This window comes from Perognathus longimembris, chromosome 5 (assembly GCF_023159225.1).
Source record: "Perognathus longimembris pacificus isolate PPM17 chromosome 5, ASM2315922v1, whole genome shotgun sequence".
NCBI lineage: Eukaryota > Metazoa > Chordata > Mammalia > Rodentia > Heteromyidae > Perognathus > Perognathus longimembris.
Window position 1 is genome coordinate 78,226,043 of NC_063165.1, and position 26,556 is coordinate 78,252,598.

General features: G+C 34.7%; 1 protein-coding gene across 1 annotated transcript in view; it reads left to right on the top strand.

Annotated features, from left to right (window-relative positions):
- Si (sucrase-isomaltase) overlaps window positions 1-14,175 on the top strand; it is a 99,248-nt gene extending 85,073 nt beyond the window's left edge. The window contains exons 37-47 of the mRNA XM_048345852.1: window positions 269-402; window positions 1,924-1,958; window positions 2,045-2,161; window positions 4,539-4,687; window positions 5,956-6,040; window positions 6,123-6,179; window positions 7,202-7,326; window positions 9,440-9,528; window positions 12,424-12,473; window positions 12,678-12,845; window positions 14,107-14,175. Of these exons, the coding sequence (XP_048201809.1) occupies window positions 269-402; window positions 1,924-1,958; window positions 2,045-2,161; window positions 4,539-4,687; window positions 5,956-6,040; window positions 6,123-6,179; window positions 7,202-7,326; window positions 9,440-9,528; window positions 12,424-12,473; window positions 12,678-12,845; window positions 14,107-14,175 (1,078 nt within the window). The remainder of the gene's footprint in view (window positions 1-268; window positions 403-1,923; window positions 1,959-2,044; window positions 2,162-4,538; window positions 4,688-5,955; window positions 6,041-6,122; window positions 6,180-7,201; window positions 7,327-9,439; window positions 9,529-12,423; window positions 12,474-12,677; window positions 12,846-14,106) is intronic.
- The last annotated feature ends 12,381 nt before the right edge of the window (window positions 14,176-26,556 follow it).

The following is a 26,556-nucleotide window of genomic DNA, read 5'->3' on the forward strand; positions in this document are numbered from 1 at the left end:
TAAGTATAAAGATGCTATCCTTTTCAAGGGAAATTTTTATTTTCTGCTTTGCAGGTAGTTTTAATAATCATTCACACGTTAGGTTTATTACTGTGGTACTCGTGTAATCATCAGAAGGAAAGAGTAATGTCTGTGAGGGTATTCTTGACTTATAAAGAATTGGTTTTAGTAGGAGTCAATCTAAATGTACAGACTCCACAAGGAGGTCTTAAGTAGGAATTGATCATGTCCCATGTAAAAGCTCAAAGTGCTTTCTGGCTTGTGTTAGTGCGCTGCAGAAGACCACTGGCAAAAGGGGAATTGTCATCTCTCGTTCCACGTATCCCACTGCTGGCCGCTGGGGGGGACACTGGCTTGGAGACAACTATGCAAACTGGGACAATTTGGACAAATCCATCATTGGTATGTGAGAATCATCCACATTTAATGAGTGGTCTATGGCATTTCACTTGGTGCTGGTTCATACACCTACTTTACCAAAATTATTCTTTTAGTATCATAGTTTGACTCAGAACAACTAAAATATTAGTGATAGGTCAATGATAAAATGAGATCAAATGAGGAAGAACAAGCAAGTGCAAACATAATATTCTACGTATATAAATATGTATTTTAATATGTATTAATATATATTAAAAAGAAACTAATCCATTAGAGGAAATAGATGGGATGAACATAGAATTAGAAAGACATGACACATTGAACTCATAAACTGATATGGGCTGGGAATATGGCCTAGTGGTAAAGTGCTCGCCTCGCATACATGAAGCTCTGGCTTCGATTCCTCAGCACCACGTATATAGAAAAAAGCCGGAAGTGGTGCTGTGGCTCAAGTGCTTGAGTGCTAGCCTTGAGCAAAAAGAAACCAGGGACAGTGTTCAGGCCGTAAGTTCAAGCCCCAGGACTGGCAAAAAAAAACATGAAAACAAAACAAAACAAAAAACCTGATATGGTGAAATAAAATGCCTCTGTACAATCAATTGATGATGTGATAAGAGTTTTTAAAGAAAGGACTTAAACTATTAAACATGCCAATTCCTAACAATGCGTATATCATCAATCTATGTGTGTATGTATGTATGTATGCATCTATCTACCCATCTCTTTATCTATCTATCTAAAACAAGTGCTGTTAGTCCCCATGTAGGACCAAGATTATTGCTTGTAAACTATATCCAAGTGATTCACATTGGAAATATAATCTTTTCACTTGGTCTTTAGCTTCCTGTTTGAAAAGGGCAGGGACTGAGAAAAAAATAATGCTAAGATGAAAAAATGGGTAACAAATTGTAGATGATAGGCAATAGAAATCATTGGCAAATGGTAAAGTATATAATATTTCTAAAGAAAATCATGAAACTTCTGTTAACATTTAGATTAAGTAAATGCAGTGTTATTCAAAATACTTTTTCTATTTTGTATTAAAATCATTTTCTGAAGATCATTTCAAGGGATACAATATACAGGTATAATTTTTAACAAAGAACTTGGTAATGATTATTAAAGTGATGAATTCTTATATAATTTTATTTATTTGAGATAATTCGTTTGATTTTAACGACAAGACCTTTAGTGAGATAGCTGCAGAAACAAACTGATTAATTTCAAAAATGATATTGGAAAAGTGACAGCTCCTTTCTTCTCCCTCATGAAATATGTTTATGGCAGATGTGTGCATTGAACATGTCTTATTTCAAGTGTCAATGAAGCTTCTTTTAATGTATAACTTGTTTTATAACCCTTGTTAATATTATTAAGCAAAAAGATTGAGTTTCATAAGAAGTTGCAGAAGCACATATGAATAATCCAAAATAATTTCATTATAACGTAGCTGATATGAAAAGACAGTAAGTTTATTAAGAGAAGTAATGACTTTACAGTGTGTAAGTTTTAGTTTCTAAAGTTATTCTTTCTAATGTTTAGGTATGATGGAATTTAGTCTCTTTGGAATTTCATATGTAAGTATGTCTGTCTTGTCTAATTGACTAAACACATTTTTAAAACCCATTTTTCAAAATGAATTACATATAATAATATCTTTTAGACTGGAGCAGACATCTGTGGTTTCTTTAACAATTCTGAATACCACCTCTGTGCTCGCTGGATGCAACTTGGCGCATTTTATCCCTACTCAAGAAATCACAACATTGCATTTACTCGAGTAAGTCATCCTTGTGATTTTTCCAGCCTTTCTTCCCAACCAACCATACACACGTTTCAGGAGACTGCATCCCTCTTGACTGACTTTTGGTTTCAAACTTTGAATCTCTTCATATCTAGGAAAGATATCCTTTATCCCAACGGGAGAATATTCTCCCCGAAAGACTTCTTCATTATATTTCAGGGTATATGGCGTGATTAGTTGATCTACTTACTTCCATTGTTCTGTATGGTTTTTTAAGCAGCCAGAGAAAACTCTGCCTCTAGAACTTTTTCAGACTGAAACAGAGCAAGAAGTCAGTCAGTTCCCCAATAAATAAATGGAAGAGGAAGCCATTTGTAGCAATGACTGGAATTAGTAAGCTAAAAGGGAAAATGTTAAAATATGGAGTTGATAATTGAGAAACTAAGAAAAGGGATTCATGAGAAGTAGCTTTGGGGGAGGACGTTTATTAGCACATTGAATTAATACAAGAGACACCATGATATTGCTTGGGAGATTATCCAGCTAGAGGAAATAAATAAATGTCTCAATGTTACATTTGCTGATGCCTTCAGTGAAGGAGTGGAGAGCAAACAGTGTTTAGCAAAATACACATCAGAGAGGGTTCGAAACCAGATGGCTTTCAAGGACAAAAGACATAATAGTTTCGCATTTTGAAATAATTTGAAAGTCAGAGTAGATACATAGTTAATGAAGTAGGGAAGATTAAGAAATCTAATTGTCAGTAATACAATTGAGAAGGCTGTCATATTTGGGAAATAATAAAAGGCTAGACACGAATTGATTAAATAATATTTATTCAAAGTCTACTCTAATATCTACAGGCTATTCCTCATGAATCATTATGTACTAGAGAGACTTAAAAAATGAAAAAAAATCTATTGTGTCAGACGCAAATACCTGTGTTTAAATGGTAGACATTTGTGGAAGTTCCATTGAAGTAGTGTTCTACAGAATATTGACTGACATAATAGTTGAATAAAGAATTGAATGGGTGACAAGAGTCAATATAAATATGGAAAAGAGAATTTCTGGTATAAGACACATTTGAAATTTCTTAAAATATTAAAATGCTTCAAGTTTTTGAAGACAGACTAGAGTGGGAGAAAAAGAATAAGCTTTTATAAATCAAAACTGCAGAAGAAAAGATTCGCTTAGATTCAACATGATTCAGTAAACTCAAATTTTTGTGACAGAAACTAAAGATAGTAGCTTATTCGTGTAATTTCAGATAGATTCTTGAGATGGGGAAAAATGGAGGTATGCAGTGTAAGGCCTGAATGGGCAAAAGTAAGCAAGAACTCATCTCAAATGATAATCTGACTATAATGTTGCCTTTGAAATTCTGTATCTATGAAACGAATACAGAGTAGGATTTCAGTGGAGGATGGCATGGAAACATTTTGAAAGCCTATACACAGTATAAGTAAACTAAAAAGTGTTAAAAGGCATGACATAAGTGGAAAATTTCTTGCCAACAAATGCCAGGCTCTGAATTCAAAATCTTAGTTTTCTACTCAAAAAGAATACGTTGTTTAGATATGATCTTTTCTTACTCGACTTTGCAAATAGTAGCAGTAGTATTTTGTATGTATTTTAATTTTCCTAGGTTGATTTTTGCTTTCAAGTCTCTTGGGATCCTACCACTTGGAAACTAGAATTATCACTCAGTCAATATTCAAACTGTCTCTTCCCCAAATCTATAAAGTGGCCATCTTCATAAATATAACGTTGATATGAAAAGCTCTTGTATCTTTGCTGTTAAAATAATAATCATTTCACTGTATGTTATATTTTAACTCATAGGGTCAATAATAAATGTATGGAATTTTGGTATTCTCTGTTTTAGTCTTGATTTATTGAGTGGGCATTGCAGACTAATCTTGAACATGTTCTTTAACTTCCCCATTTGCCCTGTCTTCCTTTGGCTCTGTTAAGTTATTTAGTACTATAGACTGTTCTCATCTAATGAGGAGTGTAATGTGTGGGCACCATGATACATTCTGTATTTGTCTCATTATTTCAGTATAGCATTATTACATAGCATTATCAGTCATATCACTTCCATCCTAGATGACTTGCTCTATCATTGAGTAGCACCATGGCCGTTTATTTGTTTTCATCTATTAAAAGGGGAACATTTATCTGTGTAAGTTTAATCTTGAGCGCTAACATAGCCGAATAATAAAATATGCATATAATACATTATCTTTTTTCTTAATTCATATGAAGTAGAAATATTGTAGCATATGGTTACTGTGAAGAAAGTTACATAGCCCAATGACAATGAATCCATAAAATTTTTGACTTTTTGTTCTCCACCTAAGTATTAAACGTGGAAGTATTAAGTCTACTTAATTGTGTTTTGTTTCAGAGACAAGATCCTGTTTCTTGGAATGCATCTTTTGCTGAAATGTCAAAGAATGTCTTGGAGATTAGATACACTTTATTGCCCTATTTCTACACACAAATGCATGAAATTCATGCTGAGGGCGGCACTGTCATCCGACCTCTTTTGCACGAGTAAGTAAAAAGTCACTTCCTTCTCTGTGGAGATAGTTTCCATTTAATTTGCTCAAATAGAATTACAATGGAAGACTTTTGTTGGAATTTTAATAATTATTTGGGTTAATAAAGCATTTAAATGAATAAATGTAGTAATCACATGAATATCATCCATCCATTAACCAAGGAAACATAATTATTAAAATGTAACAACCTATTTTACAGTGTTTACGGTATGCAGGACACTGTTCTGAAACTTATTTTTTAAAATAGTTTTAATTTAATTAAAGAACATTTCTATTTAATAATGACTAATCTCAAACTGTATGATAGATTTAAGTTTTGATGGTCATTAATTTAGTAATTTATTAGCATATAAAAGAATGTCTTAATTCTTCACTAGTCTATAATATTGGAAAAATAAGTGAGGTTTCTACATATGCATCTAATGTATGCTGATTATATTCTACTATATTTTCTTATTCCCTATGAGGACATAGCAAATGCTTTGAGATGTTTGTTGAGTAGGTTAAGTAGTTTTTCTTTGTATTTTTTGTTTGTTTGGTTTTTGAGTTTTTGAGGCATTCTTGCTGTGCAGGCCAGGCTAGCTTCAAATCATGATTCTCTTGCCTCAGTGTCCCAACTGCTTGTCTCATGTGTAAGCTGCTACTCCTGGCTTCAATTTCTTTTCTAAGGTTAACAAGTAAACACTTTTATTTTATATACTGTATTATTCTATGGAAAGATATATATTTTTACTTCCAAGTCTTTCAAAAAACAATATTCTAGGAAAAGTTAACATTTATGATTCTTCTTCCAGAACGATTTTTGATCAGTTGATCCTTTACCAATCATCATAGTAAACATTTTGGTATTTGCCATCTTCTTTTTTTTTTTTTTTTTTTTTTTTTTTGCCAGTCCTGAGGCTTGGACTCAGGGCCTGAGCGCTGTCCCTGGCTTCTTTTTGCTCAAGGCTAGCACTCTGCCACTTGAGCCACAGCGCCCCTTCTGGCCATTTTCTGTATATGTGGTGCTGGGGAATCAAACCCAGGGCCTCATGTATATGAGGCAGGCACTCTTGCCACTAGGCCATACCCCCAGCCCATTTGCCATCTTCTTGATGTCATACTGATGCTCATTTAATTTCAAGTGGCAAGTTTGTTCTAGATATCTGGAGTTCTGGGTTGAGTATGATTTAAATGAACATAGAATTTGAAGTTTAAAATTTATGACATATGGGACAGATAATTTCTTGCCTTGCTGATTACTTGTGATTGTTTTTCAAGGTTCTTCCAAGATAAGCAAACTTGGGATATATTCAAGCAGTTCTTGTGGGGTCCAGCATTTATGGTTACCCCTGTATTAGAAGCTGTAAGTTCTACCAAATTATTTTCCTCTTAAAAGGATATGTTGGGCTTTATATGGCTTTAATGATTGTATTTTTAAATTCCAGTATGCGACATCTGTGCAAGGTTATGTTCCTGATGCTCGTTGGTTCGATTACCATACTGTAAGTTGTTGACACAATTCTGGAGAATTCACTAAACAGAAATTGATGCAATCTAGGGACTGGGAATATAGCCTAGTGGCAAGAGTGCGTGCCTCATATATAGGAAGCCCATTTCCTCAACATATATAGAAAAAGGCCAGAAGTGGCACTGTGGCTCAAGGGGCAGAGTGCTAGCCTTGAGCAAAAAAAAAAAAAAAAAAAAAAAGGGAAGCCAGGGACAGTGCTCAGGCCCTGAGTTCAAGGCCAGGGACTGGAAAAAAAAAAGAAAGAAAAAGAAAAGAAAAGAAATTGATGCAATCTTTGATGTATTACTTTCTTTTCAACTTAAAAAATTCAACAGCAAAACATTTCTTGCTAATTACAGTTGAATTTAATTATACCAAGTGAGCAAGAAGCGTTTCTTAGTTTGTCATTAAAACATAAAGATGGAAAGAGATCATGTTATATTCAGAAATGTCATTGCTCTTTATTTGCAAAATGATCATTAAAAATAGCGTGGTCTTTCAAAGTCTAATGATCATGGAAAGTCAGTGACCTTACAAAAGCCACAGAATTTCTTCGTGTGAGCTCTACAAAACACACAGATAACTTTCAGAGCATTTAGAAGGACCTGTATTTGAACAGGACTAAAGATATGCTTTGACAGTATGATTTCCTAAGTAAATATTTGAGCTTCCTATTTTTACTTTTTATGTTGCTGATGGGGATTGGGTTCTCACTTGGTTTTTTTGGTGTTTGAGGATGGTGTTCTACCACTTCAGTCACAATACCACTTTTGGGTTTTGTTTGCTGATTGCAGATAAGAGTTTCTTCTGTTTGTTGATTCAGGCTAACTTCAAAGTGTGATCTTAGCCTTCTAAATAGCTAAGATTGTTGGTGTGAACCACTAGTATCTGCCTTTTCTCAAACCTTCAGAAGAATAACATTTGATTTATAAATGTTCCCCCCTCAAATTCCAATATTGTGGATGATTCTTTTCTTTTTCTTTCTCCTATTTTCCTACCCACTCCATTCATTTCCAGGGCGAGGACATAAATATCAGAGGCCAAAATCATGTTTTTGCAGCCCCTTATGACATGATAAATCTACATGTGCGTGGTGGCTACATCCTGCCTTGCCAAGAGCCAGCTCAGAACACATTTTTCAGGTGAGCAAAACTAATTTTAGGGCTTTGATTAAACTTTGCAATATAGAGTGCAGAGATAACAGAATTAAGAAGGCTCTTAATAGTTACATGAATTCCAATTAAGTTAATAGGGTCCTAATAAATATTTGACTCTCAAGCCAGTTCTTTTTATCACACCATCATCTGTATGGAGGGAGATACATGGGACATCCTCATACGCAACACAGCAAGAGAAAAAAAGTCACTGTTAGTGTCAGTGGCACTGCGAGTCCCTTGGAAGGACACACAGGTGCTGCACTGCATGTGAAGCGGGTTTGTGTACCAGCTGAGAAAGCCCTGATATCAGGGAACTAGATAGTTTATAATAAACTGTAAACAAACTTCTTTATCTGCCACCCGGGGGAGAGACTTTATTATACTGCAGGATTAAAAAAATAAAATAACAGTGATATATTCGTAGCAATCCAATCTTATCCTTCAGTGGTGTTTAATTTTTTTAACCTAAAAAATTTCTGGAAAATAACTTCAGCAAGTCTGCAGGTGGGACTATGTGGCATTTCAAGGGATCTTGGGGAAATTGGCTTCCCATGAAATTTCCCTTTGTGAAGGAAAAATGCTACCCAGAGTGAAATACAAACTCAGACCCCAGGACCTATGTAACAACATAGAGAAGAACTGACAAGTGAATATTGTGTCTTTTCAGTGGCGGACTTGGCTGTGTCTTTTTGTCCTCCCTCTGATATGTGGAATGAATTGTTGCTTTCTTTTTTATATAAGACATTTAAAATAGAATAGGTTTACATTTAAGCAGCAAGAGAGGAATGCTGAATTTTCTATGGAACTCCCACTGTCATAGCTGTATTTGTGTGACAACTAATGAGGCAGCATGAAATTACCTCAGTATCCCATGCTCATCATTTACATGTCCACTTATATTGTCTTACATCTGTTTTTTTTAGATAGATGGATAATGGCCTGTAGGATCTAGGTAACCTCCTACAAGAGAGCTTTCCTCTCTTCTCTCTTTCTTTCTTTTCCTTGATCTCTCTCTCTCTCTCTTTCTCTCTCTCTCTCTGTGTTTGTAGGGAGAAAGGGACATATGTAGCATTGGGTATGGGTCTCTCTGTCTAGAAAGATAAACAAATGTTGATATAGATATAAACATAGAGATATACCTAGATTTATACATATAGCTATGCTTATATATCTACATTACATATATTACAATGCAAATTGTGAATATTTTTTCATCTAAAATTAGTAAGTGTTAAGTTGTGGATTAAACTAGGCTTTTTTTTTTAAATAATTCTCTCTTGATACAATGATAGCGTTCTCTTTTACCCCAGTGGATATTAACTGAAATATATACATTCATACTGCTAGGTTAAAATCTTCTACCAGGAAAAAAAAAATCAAGGTTTTGAAGAAACTTGCAGTTTCTGATTCTGGATATTTTTGGATCATCCATGGCAACCAGTCCTTCACCATTTGTGGTTGGAAAAGAAGATAGCAAAAATTGTTGATTTGAGAAATTCTTTGGGAATTTAAGGCTGTCACACCAAATTGTCATAATACACGTCATAGTATAAATTCCATGATGTAACTCATCATAATACAAATGAGGACACTTCTACACTCTTAAGTTTTATAAAACATTCATGGTATTTTTACTAAAAATTATGAATTTTAGCTGGACACCAGTGGCTTATACCTTGTGAACCTAGATACCCAGGGGGCTGAGATCTGAGGATCAAAGCCAACTCCGGGCAGAAAAGTTTGTGAGAGTCCTCTCTTCAACCAACCACTAAGAAAAAGCTATAAGTTGAGCTGTGGCTCAAGGGCTAGAGTGCTAGCTTTGATCACAAAGAGGCTCCCAGGCCTCAAGTTCAAGCATCAGGACCAACAAAGAAGAAAAAAGCAAGAAAGGAAAAAAAAAAAAAAAAAAAGGAAATTGAGGTTATGGATTTAGATGTTTCTGATTTGTTTAAGAAATGGGATATGTCTTGATGTTATGTAAATATTTGCATTCTAGTTGATATTTCTATTTGTATGAGATTAGATTCATATATAATTATCATTTGTAAAAAATTCCATTCCCCAAATATACATGAAATTATCTATTTCTTTCCTATAGTCGAAAAAATTACATGAAGCTCATTGTTGCAGCAGATGACAATCAGTTGGCACGAGGTTCTCTGTTTTGGGATGATGGTGACACTATCAGTGAGTGCCCTAAGTAGCCAATAAATCTAACTGATTACCTATATGATCCTTCTTCCTACTTTTACATTAGCTAACATTATACTTTACAATCTGAACAGAATGCTCAAAGAGCTTAATTATTCATTATTTCAACTTACATAAACAATGTTGCCAATATTTATAAACTCCCATCTCATTTTTAATATATGGGCACCCCAGGCTAAATAAGTAATAAAGAATGCCAGGGGCAGGGGTCACCCACCACGTAATGGAACACATTCAGTGTGTGTCAGCTCAAGGTGATTAGTGAGGTGCATTCAGTGTTAAAGAAACAAACAAAACATGTGTGCTCCAGGTGTCCCTTGAGCAAAGGAAGTGCAAAACAAGAGACCTAATTGAGTTAGGCCTCTGTATGCTGGGGGTTTGCTCTGTTAAAAATATTCAGCATTAAGATATCCTTTCACATGCACCTATGTTTATTTCAATTATGATTATGCCTGAAGATCACCCTGGACAGCTAAATGTTGAGCTGTGTGGCTTCTGCTATGTATCCTTTGATATCAGGCACAGTTAAGATTATTTGCTGATGGGTAGTATTAATACTCAAATCCCTAGAACTGGTACTTTTTCGTTTTTGCTTTGGTGGCCACTTCTGGGACTTGAACTCACAGCCTGCACGCTGTGCCTGAGCTTTTGTTCTCAAGTGTAGTCCTCTATCACTTGAACCACAGCTCTACTTAGGACTTTTGGGTGGTTCATTGGAGATAAAAGTCTCGTGGGCTTTTGAAGCCAGGCTGGTTTCAAACCACAGTCCTCAGGTCTCAGCCAAATGATCAGCTACAAATATAGATATGGGGCCACCAGCGCCCAGATTACACAAGACTTTTTAATATGAACTAACATTTGTAAGAAATGAAAGATCTTGTGGAATAGTTTTCTTAAACCTAAACTATCAACGTATAATAGATTTTCTTAGTTGCAGCATGTAAGTGTAAATATATTTTCATAGTGCATCTATTTTCTGACATGAGTGGAGTCTACTGAGTTTCTATCTTCTGTCTTGCTTTCCAATGTTAGTTATTGTGTGTAGATAAAAGATTTCCTAAGCATATGGAGGGAAGGGGAAGGGGTCACAGTGTATGTATGTAGATGTGTGTCAAGTGTCTGTGTGTGTCTGTAAGTGTGTGTGTGTGTGTTTGTGTGCTTGTCATTAGCTCAAAGTTAAAGTTCTAAAACCATAAGAATTGAGTTTGTTCATATATAAATTTATTAAGATTGATAAAATAACGATAGGTTAATGAGAAGCATCTAATTGAGAGGAAAATAATTCTTCTTCCTAAAGTTTTCATGTAGAAAATAGGGACATCAACCATTTTCCTTAAGTCCTAGATATTCATTAACATAATAATGAAATTCTTCACAGTTTACAGTATTTGTTTTTCATTTGTGCCACAATTTTCCCGGGAATGTAAAACTTGAGCTATTCACATTTTGCATCCTTGTTTAGGATTATTAAATGTCATAATTTAATAAACCAACTTAGCGCATTATAATGTTTATCTAGGGAGTGTTTCTTTAAAAGATATTTTTCTCTCCATTAAAAAAAAATCAAGCTACATACAAATGTTTTATAACTTTTTTCTTATTCAGTTTCCATGGCTGAATCTGCTTATTTAAATCACTGGAAAGTAATAGTAAATTCACATATTTATTTATGATCTTTTCATAAAAATATATATTTGTTCTGGACACGTACAATGTGTTTTTTATTATGTTTCACAGTGTCAATATATTTAATATAATCATGTATAAAGATTACAAATAATGCCCTGGGAATTTCTTGACTGGATACAAACATTAAGGCAACACAAATAGTTCCCTGTGCTTACTGTGTTGGTTTTTTTTCCTTTTGAAATCAACTGTTCAGCACCCACCTGCTTTAAACAAACACATATCAAATATGCTATAGACTACTTTTCCCTCTGAAAAATATGAAAAGAACACAAATGAAGTTAACTTAAAACTCATGCAAAACAAAAGAACAAAAGCTTTGGTTTTCATAGCTTCATGAATGTCTAACTGTATAAAATGTCAACCTGCCCTGTTTATCCTACAGAAATATATTGATATGTGCCATTCACAAAGGACATATGAATTCTATTTCTCTTATTTAAGGAAAATATCAATATTTTCCTAATAATCTGTCACTATTGTAAAAAAAAAACCTTTTACCTATTTCTGTGATTGAAACCACTAAATTCGGCAACAATGTTATATTTAAACATTAAGACTAAAATATGTATGGCATATTACCACTTATATATCTTATTATGTGTTTACACTTTACTATGCAAGAAACTTGACACAATATCAATTTTACTACTAAAAATTTCACAGTAAACTAATTTTAAACAAATTAATGACAACAGTACTGATATGTAAAGGTCAAAGAGGAGTTAAAATACATTGGCCATGTTATTGCCAAGTTTTATTCATGAGCTTAGCTACATTACATTCTCCATTCACTATGCTATACAAAATTTCCATTCATGTATGAATTCAATGTTAGAAGTCAAGAAAAATCGGAATGTTTACAGCCCTCACGAGTAATTTATTTACTTTTACTTTTCACTATTTAAATCTGTTGATGTTTTCTTCTTTTGAACATTAAGAGTAATATTTAATCATGGTATAGGTTGTGATAAAGTACCTAAGCTCTGGTGTTTAGTTTTTACCTATGGAATTATTATGTCAACAATGAATTTTATATAGACAAGATGTATATGATATGTTTTATCAATTTTACTTTAATCAAAAATACTAGAGAATTTTTCCTTGAAAAGAAAAGTTATTTATACTAATACTCTTGTTCTTTTTTTATAATGAATCAATCTCTTCTTTGTTTTCTTTCTGCAGATACCTATGAAAATGACATGTATTTACTTGTTCAATTTAACTTAAACAAGGTATTTCAGATCACTTATAAACCATTCTGTTAACATATGTGAAAAAAATTCATCCAATATTTATTATGTAACACACTTAGTTGAAGTACACAGTTTCCTGGACTATGCAATAGACGATGTTTAGCAGATATGTATGTTTTCTAAAACAATGTTTTTTCTGCCAATGAAAAATGTTTAATGACTTCTTTTTCTTTACCTCTGTAGACCACTTTGACAACCACCATATTGAAAGATGGTTACATAAACAAAGATGAAATTACGCTTGGGAATGTTGAAGTATGGGGAGAAGCGAGCAGTATTGTCCATGAGGTGTCTCTGGTACGCAATGGCAATATTGAGCAACTTAGATTTAATCATAACCAAACAACCAAGGTAAGTGATGGCCACTCCCTGGTCGAAACATCCATGTCTACTTCTCAAGCCTATTAGACAAATTGATTACTTTCATGACTATGCCTTATGCCCGATATGATCAAATGCAATTATTTCCAGCACAAGAAACTTACATGCTATATTAAAACTTCTAGAGGGGCTGGGAATGTGGCTTAGTGGGAGGAGTGCTTGCCTCATATACATGAAGCCCTGAGTTCGCTTCCTCAGCACCACATATATAGAAAAAGCCAGAAGTGGCGCTGTGCCTCGTGGCAGAGTGCTAGCCTTGAGCAAAAAAGAATCCAGGGACAGTGCTCAGTCCCTGAATTCAAGTCCCAGGACTGGCAAATAAATAAACAAACAAACAAACAAATAAATAAAACATCTTGTATTTCTGTATGAAGATGGCATAAGTAAAGTCACTGCAGCTGTTAAACTACAGGAGGGAAGATAAATACAGAAAGAGAAAGCAATTGAGACAGTTTGACAAAATTATAATGTATGCATACGTGAAATACCATATTTAAACATTTTTTGAAATAAATATTGAAGGGCATAAAATGAAATAAAAAATTTAAAAATCATCAATGAATGACAGGAAAAGCAGGCTTATTTGGGGGTGGGGGTACTAGTTTAATGGGAGAGGCAATGGGGGATGGTGAAAAGAGTGGATATGGTCAAAGTACTTTGAAAGCAAGCATGAAACAGAACAATGAAACCTATTGACACTGTGTTCCTCAGAAAATGAGGAAAAGAAATGGAGATGGCAATGAGTTGGATTGTGGTATACTGTATGTTTGAATTATCACTTTAAATCCCCTCAAACAATTAATACATGCCAATAAAATAAAATCTCTCTAAATTAGTGTTAATGTTTACAAAATTGAAATCAGTAATAAAGTAAGCTCCTGAAATCCCCTTGTGATTGAAGTAAAGGAAAATACATTTTATAATCTATACTTTGGGTTTAGACAAGTGGAAAAAATGAAGGAAGGAAGTAAAAAGGATGTTATAGGACAACTCTAAGTTACTTCATATTTACAAATCATGTGAAAGATTAATGCCATAGGTATTAATATAAGTGGTTAACAGTCTTGGTTTTCCATGTCATTTAACAGCCATTTTCACTATTTTTGAATAAAAACTCATCAAATAAAAGAGAAGATATATCTAAATTACATAATATGTAAAAAAGAAAAAAATATTTGGAAAAAAGTGTGGTTATGATTGAAAAATTAATTATAATTATATTATTTTTTAGATATTAAATATTGACTTAAAAGCCAATCATGTAACTCTGGATGAACCAATAGAAATCAACTGGTTATGAAACTCACTATCAATTGGAGTTCCTGAGGAGAAATGAATACTGGATCTCAATTTCACTTTTCTTATGTTTTACTTGCCATTGTCTTCAAATATTCTCTAAAGCATTCTTTCATGGCAATTATCTATAATTATAGAACTAAGCCCATCAATAGTACTTGGACTTTATTACAATAATATGGACAGGATTAAACTGTTAAATATATTAAAATCTGAATAATGATATTTATAGTTGCAATAGCAGTCTCCAAACAAGTCTGTATGTGACTAGAATGTAATTAAAACAGGTGATATTTTAAATTAAGTGAAATTCCATGTAATTGTAAATTATACCCGAGGTTTTCTTCAGTATTTTGTAGATTTAACTTATGTAGCAACTTATACAGGACTTAACTTTTTGTACTGTGTACATTTAATTAGGAAACAGAAAATAAACTGTGTATGTAGTAAATCATACCACGTTTCCCCTTTGTTTTTCTTTTCTTTTGTCAAGCTTGAACTCTGTCCCCTTTGTTTTTCTAAAGGAATTTTTTTTGCCTTAGGTTTGTGCTGCTCTATCAAATTGTTGTAACTTGGTTGTTTTAACAAGAAACAGTTTTTCACAAATCATGAGTCTCAGAAGGTGAAGATGAAGGCACTTAGAGATTGAGAAGCTGGTGATGCTGTCAATCATATGTGGCATCATGGAGACAGAGTCTTATACTTTTTATCTACACTCATGGAAGACAGAGAGAGACAGAGAGACAGAGAGGGCAAGTTCTTCTTTTCTCTTCTATGAAAGACACTAATATCAAAGCACATTCTTTCTCCTCTCTAATACATAGGCCACTAATCCTGATTTGGGATCACAAATTCACGATATAATCCCCTCTTTTAAGGGCTCCTCTCCAACAGAAATCACATTGGTGATTATTGTTTGGGGAAAAAAAAAAATCTACTATCAGGGCACAGAAATAGTCTGAGCAGAAATCCACTTTTTCTTATTTCATGGTTTCACTTCATATAGAGGAGAGAATAATACTAGTATCTAATTATCTTTAGTGTATTTATTCTTAGCTTAACTATTCTTCTACTTTATTTGTTCAATGTTAAGGACTCTATAATGACCTAGAATAGCTTTTATTGGTATTTTTAGCAATTAAATTATTACTAGCTTACTTAAGCTACTGTTTATCCAAGATTTGATATGGTATTTTTCTTTCAGGAAACTAGAATACTGTATCACTAGAATATGTAAGACAATTCATATGTTAGAGTAGAAGGATCAATGAAAATAGCAATACTAATACGAATATTACTAATCATAATACTAGTAACTAGTTGACCTTTGAGAGGCTCTCTCAAGGCACCAGAAAGCACTAAACATACTTTTTACTGAAAGTGAATAGTGTAGTCAGCTTCGAATTGATTTGGTTCTAAGAGCCAAGCCATAAAATACTTCTGTTAGAGAAAGTCACACATTGCACAGGCCTTCCGTTTGACCACAACAGAACAAAAAAGAAGCAAGAGACATCTCTAGTGAAGTCTGATGACAGGAAGTAAGAGACATTAGTAATTCTGATCCTCTACCTTTTGGGCTGTTGGAAGTATCCAACTGTTATTTATCTATTTACCAAAAATTGCAGCTTTAGCTGATTTCCTTCCTTGACCCCTTCCCCAATTCCCATAGCACAATTCCAATTTTTATAATAACCCTCCGAACTTGTCAGTGAGAGATATTTTATGTATTCTCAGAAATTGTGTTATTTGTCCTCATAGTAAATTCAACTTTGTCTATGTCGTGTCTGGGGCACAGGTATCAAGTCAGACTGCTGGAGGAAAGAAATGACAAATCTAAGTGTTGTATGAGGACTCCTAATTAAGAGCTCTTTTTGAGACCTAAGCCACTTTGTAAATGCCAGAAACATTTTGCCTATAATTAGTCAAAAGATCTTGTTTTATAATGCAGGAGCAACTGTTGTAATGGATCAATATAGCAACTTTTGATTTTCAGTACCTATCTAGGTAGTGAAGACTTCCATGTATTTCTCCTAAATGAAAATATTAGATAGATTGTGCTTATGTACTTGCCCATAGGAAATGAGATTCTGTCTCTCTTGCCCCTTTTGCTTTCTGTCATGACGTGCTACCTGCTCCCACTACCACAGTAATCTGCCTCAACTCAGGCCCAAAATGAACAAATCCAACAACTAACACATCAGAAAGCTAGGGCTTGACATGAATCATGGTGTAAGTTTTTTTTTTTTTCAAATGACAGATATTTTCCTTAATGAGGAAAAGTCTGACTAATGCAGAGACATATCAACCTTTGTCTTTGAAAAAATAATGCTTAAGAACTTATATACTTTGAAGACCTTTGTGTTGTCAAGGAAATTCATCCTGTATTAGGGTTTTGTTGTTATTTGTTTTCTGTGTTGCTCTACCATGAAGTAAAACAAACTCAGCAAGTTACAACCTATCTCAGTTTCCAAGCATCAAGAGGCTGGTCTGGGTACCAAGAGGCTGGCATGGCTGTGAATAAATAATCAGCTAGTCTGTGCCCCAATCCTGTGTGTGGACAGGGAAAATAATTTGTGCCCTAGCTCCTTGGTGTTGTTTTCATGCACTACCGTCTGATGACAGTTCTTACGGTTCATTCTTCCTCACCAAAGCCACTCACATATTCAAGGCATCAAGGGTCACTTTAGAGGGAGACTTATGGCAGGAAACCTCTCATAGTCATAGATCAACAAGCATTGTTATATTGATCAGATCCAGTCCTAGGCTTTGTCCAAACTCAAGGATAGGAAAGTACTGGGAGATGTGAATCTCAGCAGGTGAAGATCATGAGACCTGTGGGTTGACACATGGACACCATCTGTTACCAACAGATACTCTTATTTTTTTTTCTTTTTTCTTAGCCAGATGGGATCTTTGATATAGTGAGATTAAAGTGACATTCTGTCACATCATAATTCTTCCTATTGACTTCATACTGTACCAATGCCTGCATTATGGGCTCACAAAGTACTAAAACTTTTTCATAGTATGGACTAGTTTTCAAATATTATTTTAACTTTCAGCATTGATAGACTTATATATTATCATCCTCCTCATGTTCTAATGGAGGATTAATCAAATTGCTAAAGGTTGGATATGTCTCAATAGCAGTAAAATCTATCTGATTCAAAACATTTTGTGATTCCTGGAGCTCAGCACTCTCGTTTCCTCATGTATGTAATAGAAGGAAGTTGGATGGGAGATGGAAGTTACAGGAACTATACAAACACATGACAGACATTTATCATGGTCATCTTCTAAGATTTATATTCCTAGTTATCTGTCTTTTGCTCAATTAATTGGTCTATTTGACTGGTATTTATATCTCAAGTACAAATAAAATTACTTACCTATTTATAAATGTATAAGTTATGAGAACTAAGTAAAAAATTAATAAGAAATTTCTTTGGAGGTGAGTGTTAGGATTTAAATCCAATACTATGAAGGGTGTGAAAATGCTGTACACTTAATTTCATTGCTAACCATGGACAGAAATTTCTTTTATGTCAGCCCAGGGGCCAACTCATGGCTTTGTACTATTGCTGGCTTTTTCACTCATGTATGATTATTTACCATTTGAACAGTGATTTCGTTCTGGATCTGTTTTTGGCTAACTGGAGCTAAAGTCTCACTGACTTTTCTGTACTGGCTGGCTTCAATTCGGGTTCCTTTCATCACAGCCTCTTGAGTAGCTAGGCTTACATGCATGAACCACAAATGGTTAGAATTTTCTTAATTCTGCTCTAATATGCCTGAAAAGATGTCTTGAAAACAAAAGATATAATAATTATATCACAAATGCTGACTATTTTTGAAATTGCTTTGATTATTACTGATTAAGAACATTCTTATTACCCTGCCTCTTCACAGACACACCCTACTTAAAAAAGAAACAAACATTACACTTATTTTTATTTTCTTGGGGCTAGAAGTGTGATTGCATTAAAATTTTAAGAATGCAACACTTAAACTTCTGTAAAATAAGGACAGATTATTGCAAGATTGAATAAATACATAATAATTAACTTACTGTTTTTAAATTATTCATTGAAATTACTTACAGATTACAATAGGACTGTAAAATCCCAAAACTCTAATCTCATATTTTCATGAGCATTCTTAGCTCTTGTTTGGGATTGAAAAGGAAGTTCTTAAGTTGTTTGGTATTATATTGTACTTTGGTGGTTAGAAATAAATTTCAAAATAAAACTCCCTGTTGTGATGCTTTATTTCCTGTGTGATTTGTATGGTCCTCTTTGCCCTGTGGCGATTCTGAAAGCTGAAGTATGTATAGAAACTCATGAATGGTGAATTTCTAATGCTAGCTTGTACTACACACTGTAGAACCCCATAGAGTTCTCTATTATTATATTTTAGGGGTCATATCCATGAATAGAATCATTTTATGTGTTCAGATCATTTTTAAAGAGTAAGTCTAACACATGCTTTTCCAAGTAAAAATGGCCAACAAATCACATCAGCCAGTGAATTTGACCACCAAGGGAAATAATGAAGTTACTTTATTTCTATGACTCTTGATTAATTCCAGGGTTGCAATGGATGGTGGGCCTTACAAGAAAGTGAAGTGGGGATATGGTGAATGATTTAGAATTATTCTAACTCTTTTAGGCCCTTAATTTGGACTATTTCCAACCTGGCTTCATTAAATACTTCCTTGGCAAGCAGTTTTGATTAGCACAGATTCTTTTTCAATAAGATTAGATTGTTTCAAGTGGAATGATGGACAGAGCCAATAGGCCTTCTGTTTATGGAGTAACTGATATTCAAAGTAACAGCTAAAATAATGGGTAAGGAGAGAGAGGTTCTTAGAAAACCCAGAAGCTTTAGTAGCCAGACGTGACAGACCCTGCTCCACACATGTAACCTGTACCAACCTCTCGTTCACTCTCTGCTTCAATTCTAGTAATTTCTTTGTGTTGCTTCTTATCACTTAGTGCATTTGGACACTCACTTGGACTTTTTTTCTGTAGATAATATGGTATCCAGACCACTGATTTCCTTGCAGTCTTTTGGAAGTGTCCTTTTCGATTTCAACAGAAATGATAAATTATCTTTCCCTCACCATTTCTTGGTTCATATTTAGCATTTAAAACCATAGGTGAACTACCTATTTTAATTACAGATTGTTATATTCTTGTCTGCCACCTTAATTTTGAGTTCTTTGAAAATAGGAGCTTATGTATGCACTAGTGCATTCTTGACTCTTAGAACTTCTATCAAAGCATAAGTAATTAGCAACATTATAGTGGAACTTACTTAATTTTGAAAGCACTTGAAAGTTGCATTTCACTTCTGTTTAGCAATTTCAGAAGTTGACAACATCAAACAAGAAAATAGAACAGCATATATTAGAATCTCAGGTGCTTTTCTACAAAATATTTTGGCTTAATACTCTTGCATGCACCTGCATAAATGAAAAGGCTGAAGAGAAAGAGTTGCTGTGAATAGAAAGGCTGTTGTTTTTATACACATCCCTGGGGCATTCCATTTCTGAGGTTCAACAATTTAAAATTGCGAATATAGTGAGGAGACAGAAATCATGTTTACCTTAACACTGATGGAGTCTGTTTTTGTAATTAGTCATGTATGCAGCAAAATTTATCTGACAGCAGTTGAATTTTCAGCCCTAGCCATCAAAATAGAGTAAACATTTGCTTTTGACACACTGAAAATACTGTTGCTTATTTCCTCAGTTCCACACATCTTAATAGGTGTAAATTGGATTAAAATAGGATTGTATAATGTGTTTGGTCTCTTCCAGTATTGTTGAGTTTAAAATAGCATTTTCCTTAACAGGGTAACATTATTTTTTTTTAGGAACAGTTCAAATTTAAAACTTTAGATATCATGCATCAGTTTACACTTATAATAGTGATATTCTCACCTATACCTAAATATTACCCAAAGTACTATCATGACACTTCCACATTAAACATATGTTTTTCTTGTAAATGCTTTGTATATTTTTTCAACTACAAGAATGCATAATGAAATAGTGGTCTTGTGACCCAAGACCATAAACTTTGGTTTGTTGTCCTACTCCAGTACAACAAATAGCAGAAATACTTCACATCTCCGTGCCTCTACAAAATATGAATAATTGTGGTAACTTGGCTAGCACAATGCAAAGCTGTAGAAATAATCAAAGTGAAGTCTGATCAGCTGAACTCATTGTGGGAGGGAGTGCAAATAGAATATGCACTGTTTTGTAGTCACCACGACTGGAATAGAATCAGATGCATACCCATGGATGAAATGTATTGACTTGAGTGCCTGCGGTCTTTGAAAAATGGAAAAGGGTCAGAGCATGAAGAATTCAGGGAACATACCGAAACGGGAAAAAGCAAAGGAACACATTTTCTTCCAGGAGCCTCGCACAAAAATGTAACTCTCGCAAGATCATGAGTTTATTGGGTGGGAAACCATTCCAGATATCTGACCGTCCAACAAACTGTAAAGTAATACATACATGCCATTTACTTTTATAAAAGTCTCTTATAATTATTCTTCTATTGTATACACTTAATATGTTTGTGCAGCAAAATATTTTTTCAATGGATGGATACATGTCACACAAAAATATATACAATATAATGAAATTCCACATGTAACATTTTGATAAGAATTTACATTGCCAAGTGTTTAAATCAAGTTACATCTCTCTGTGTCATTAGAAATTTCTGAATTGTTTTTGCTCAAAACATTTTCTTGTGCACTAAGCACATTGGTTCATGTCTGTAAATCTAGGTACTTGGAAAACAGATATTAAGAAAAATGGGCCTTAATTTCAAAAGACCCATAGCCAAGCAGTAAAAAGTGGGCATGGTGCTACATACCTGTTGTACTAGCTATGCAAAAAAACAAAAGAAGGATTATTGATATGGCTAGTCTAGGAAAAAATATGAGACTTTCTTTGAAAAATAAGAAAAAAAGCATAAAAGGACTGAGGGGTCAGGTTCAGCTGCCCGAGTATCTGAGTTCAAACACCAATACAATAACAACAATGAAGACATGAAATAAAATGAAATAAATCATAAACAACTTTCTGGAAGGCACTGATGGCTCAGACGAGTTATCCTGCTTCCTCAGAAGGCTGAGGTCTAAGGGTAGAGGTTGAAAGTGAGCCTGGGCTGAAAAACACTGTATCTGCAATAAACTAGCAAGAACCTGGACTGGAAGACAGAGGTAAGGTTTAACTGCTAGAGTTCCTTCCTCATCACACGTGGGACCTGAGTTCAAATTTCATATCAGAAAGTCAGAGAAAAAAGTTTTGATCTATCATTTAGATCAAAGTTTTCAAGTGAGAATGTGATGTTCCAATAGACTTTACATCGTTTTTGTTTTTCTTTAACAAATATTATCTGTGAGAAATTTGTAGAATCCTGGTTTCCCTGATGGCTAGGGTACAGTTTCTTTCACTTGTCTTTGTCATTTTATAATGATTTGCTTAGACCACCTCTAGAGAATGTTAGAACACTCTCTTAGTCCTTTTCAAACCACAGTGCCACTCCTCCAAGAGAAAATACGCAAAATTCATTCTTTTGCTTCTATGACAAGAAATCAAGAAGACTTTTCCCTTTAACTCGAAACTTCCTTGGTAGTGCAACAAAACTGCCATTTTCCTGTGCACAATATAACTTATTTGTTTTCATACAAGTTTATCTAATCCTCCACTTTAAAATCAAAGGAAAACCTGTATGCTCCTTCTGAGGACTTGAACTTGAACATTCTTAGATAAAAAATAGACATTAGAACTTGAGTTCATGTGGGTCATATACTCTGAGTTTCCCAGGGGAGAAAGAAAGTACACAGACATTTTCCACAGTGCAGGAAGTAACTGTTTTTCCATGAAAGTGTCTCCCTCTTATCCAAGAGACACTTGGTCTCTCTGTAGAGTCAGGAATTATCATGGCAAAGAACTACTGCATCATATTGTATTGTCTACACCTAGAATGTGAACAGAAGACTGTGTGGCATGTTATTTTCTAAATTTATATTTTCACTCCAGGTTTAAATTTCCAGGAGTTACTTTAAATTATTCAAAGAAGTATTTAACTCTGTCATCTCAGAGTGCTTGAGATGGGTAAATCTATGCCTAGTAAAATGATAAATATTGTTCTTCTAAGCTGCAGAAATGTTGGACTGGTTTGAGAACACAGGTAATAGCCAGATATGCCTTGAAATACATCAGAGTGGCAGCAAGCTATTTAAAAACTTATTGGTAAGATGATCAAAAGAAATATCATCTCCATCAATAGATTTATCTGTAGAGGACACTTTCGGTTGCATACATGTTAATGTATAAATATTTTCAGAAAGCTTTTGCTTGTTGAAAACTTCATTTGAAAAATAAAATGGCTCTGCTCCTGAGCCTTGAACTCAGAACGTCAATACGGTCCCTCAGTTTTGTGGCTCAAGGCTGGTATTCTAATAATTGATGCAAAGCTCCACTTCTGGCTTTTTTGGTGCTTAATTAGATATAAGAGACTCAAGGATTGTACCCACCGCCTTATGTATGAAATTGTAACACCTCTGTACATCACTTTAACAATAAATAAGTAATTATTCAGAGGGAAAAAAAAAAGAGACTCATGGACTTTCCTGCCCAGACAGGCTTCAAAGTGTGATCCACAGAGCTTAGCTTCCTGAGTAGCTAGGATTACAAGTGTAAACCACTGGTGTCTGGCTTAAAGCTTTATTTTTTTAAAGAATAATTTACAGTTTTATAATTAGAAAAAAATGACATTTGTAGAAAGCAAAGAGAATAAGAATAAATCATTTAGACAATTCTGTAACTTACTTGGAAAAGAGTTTGCATTAGAGAGAAAAATAGTTACACTACTTATAATATATTTAAACATATACCCACATATATACATACACATTTTACAACATTATTGATTGCCATCCAATTTATCAAAGAAAATTTTATCCTTTTGAAACTCAGAATAAATAGCAATTCTTTGCTCTACTATTTTCTAGTTTTTAGTTGAACTAAGTTAATGAGTATATAGCACATAACACTAAGATGGTATGAAGGAGGACTTTAAATTCATACATATTAATGTCATGGTACAGTAGGTAGAGGATAAAAAAAACATAATGAAAACTCAACTTGTTCAGTACAGTTATGACTTCTCCACTACAGTTATGAATTATTCTTAACAATTAATTGTCACATGAGGCAATTACCATTAAATTTATAATGTGGAAGGAAGTGACACATAAACAAGGACATACCTATCTATCATCTATATGAAATTATTGTAGTGTAGGTCATCCTGTGTCACTCCCCATGCAGAGAGGTAGATATTCAATCAGTGTACCCCAAGATGATTGCTAATTTATTCAATAATTCCCTACCATCTATGAAAATAGCTCATGTGAGTGCTGCAAGTCATGATGCAAGTATCTCCAAATTTTGAAACTGTGGAATTCTTGAAAAATATCCTCTCCTTTTGCGGATGAATGGGATATCAAGCACTTCTTGGAGATAAGAAAGGATATGATAAGTGTCTTCTATACTAACCAATTTTTCTTTCCAATTAGTAATTGTGCAGAATAATTCCATACAAAGTGCCAACAATCATGATGACCCAATTAACTTAAATCTTTTCCCTGGGCTAAACACTTTTGTTAAAATTCATTGTAAGTGCAATGGATGTACCAGTAAGTCTTATTCAGGGTAATATATTAAATATCCTCAATAAATCTAATTGTTCAGAGAATAATAATAAAGGCCTTTTTAGTTTCATAAGTAATCTAGATATAATCATGTTTACCAGGAGTATAATTATATATTAAGATCATTTCTTATAAAATAGATAGTAAATGAAGAAATAATATGAGGAAACCTGAAAATCTCTGAATCAACATCTCTACATTCAAAATATTGCCTGGGGCCTGGCTGAAATTTTTCGGCACAAAGATGCAAACATTTATGCATCTTTGAGCAATTCCACCTCACCCTAGTAAGAATGTCCTTCACCAAGAAAACTAACAATGACAAATGTTGGAGGGGATGTGGCCAAAAGGGAACCCTACTTCATTGTTGGTAGGAATGTAAACTGGTTCAGCCACTCTGGAAAACAGTATGGAGATTCCTCAGAAGGCCAAACATAGAGCTCCCCTATGAACCAGCAGCCCCACTCTTGAGCATCTACCCCAAAGACCACAAAGAAGAACACACTAAAGCCACCAGAACAACAATGTTCATCGCAGCACCATTTGTCATAGCTAAAATATGGAACATACTCAGATGCCCCTCAGTAGACGAATGGATCAGGAAAATGTGGTACATATACACAATGGAATTTTATGCCTCTGTCAGAAAGAATGACATTGCCCCATTCATAAGGAAATGGAAGGGGTTGGAAAAAATTTTACTAAGTGAAGTGAGCCAGATCCAAAGAAACATGGACTCTATGGTTTCCCTCATAAGGAATAATTAGCACAGTTTTAGGCTAGTCACAGCAGAGGATCACAAGAGCCTAATGGCTATGCCCCTATGAACGCATAAGATGATGCTAAGTGAAATGAACTCCATGTTATGGAAACGACTGTTATATCACTGTGGTAATTACTTTCAACATGCCATGTGAAACCGTAGCTTCTTTGGTTGATGATCCTCTTGTATCCCTTCCTGTGGTTGTACCCACACTATAACTGTATTTCATCTGAGTACACTGAATACTGTATATACTGGTATTAGAACTGGGAAGTGAAAGTGAATATCAAAATGGAGAGACAAAGGATAAAAAGACAAAGGACTCCAAAAGCAATACTTGCAAAACCATTTGGTGTAAACCAACTGAACAACATATGGGGTGAGAAGGAAGGAGGAGGACGAGGGGAGATGAGGGAGGAGGTAACAAAAATCAATTCCAAATGGATCAAAAACCTCGGAATCAAAACAGACACCCTAAAAACACTAAAGGAAGGAGTAGGAGAAACACTTGGGCTCCTTGGCACAGGACCGAACTTCCTTAACAAAGACCCAGAAAGGCTACAAATCAAAGAAAAGTTGGACAAATGGGAATGCATCAAACTGCAGAGCTTCTGCAGGGAAAAGGAGATAGCTCGCAAGATAAACAGAAAGCCCACCGATTGGGAGAAGATCTTTACTGGCCATTCAACGGACAAAGGCCTCATATCTAAAATATATGCAGAACTCAAAAAAATACCTTCCTCCAAAACAAAACCACAAAGAACCAATAGCCCCCTCATCAAGTGGGCTAAAGACTTACAAAGAGACTTCTCTGGTGAGGAAATGAGAATGGCCAAGAGACATATGAAAAAGTGCTCTATGTCACTGGCCATAAAAGAAATGCAAATCAAAACAACATTGAAATTTCATCTCACCCCGGTAATTATGTCCTATATCAAGAAAACTAACAAAAACGATTGTTGGAGGGGATGTGGCCAAAAGGGAACCCTACTTCATTGTTGGTGGGAATGTAAAATGGTTCAGTCACTCTGGAAAGCGGTATGGAGATTCCTCAGAAGGCTAAACATAGAACTCCCCTATGACCCAGCAGCCCCACTTTTGGGCATCTATCCAAAAGACCACAAATAAAATCACACTAAAGCCACCAGCACAACAATGTTCATTGCAGCACAATTTGTCATAGTTAGAATCTGGAACCAACCCAGATGCCCCTCAGTAGACAATTGGATCACGAAAATGTGGTACATATACACAATGGAATTTTATACCTCTATCAGAAAGAATGGCATTGCCCCATTTCTAAGGAAATGGGAGGACTTGGAAAATGTTATACTAAGTGAAGTGAGCCAGACCCAAAGAAACATGGACTCTATGGTCTTCCTTATAGGGAATTATAGCACAGGTTTAGGCAAGTCACAGTAGAGGATCACAAGAGCCCAATAGCTATACCCTTTTGAACACATAAGATGATGCTAAGAGAAATGAACTCCATGTTATGGAAACGGTTGTTATATCACAGTTGTAACTACTTTCAACGTGCCATGTGTAACTGTAGCTTCTATTATTGATGATCTTCTTGTATCACCTTCCTGTGGTTGTACCTATACTCTCTCTGTATCTTATCTGAGTATATTGGAAACCATGTATACTGGTATTAGAACTAGGAAATTGAAAGGGAATACAAAAATCGAGAGACATAGGGTAAAAAAAGACAAACAACTACAAAAGCAACACTTGCAAAACTGTTGGGTGTAAATGAACTGAACAACTCGGGGGTGGGGAGGGAAATGGGGAGGGGCGAGGGGGGAATGAGGGACAAGGTAACAAACTGTACAAGAAATGTATCCCGGGGCTGGGGATATAGCCTAGTGGCAAGAG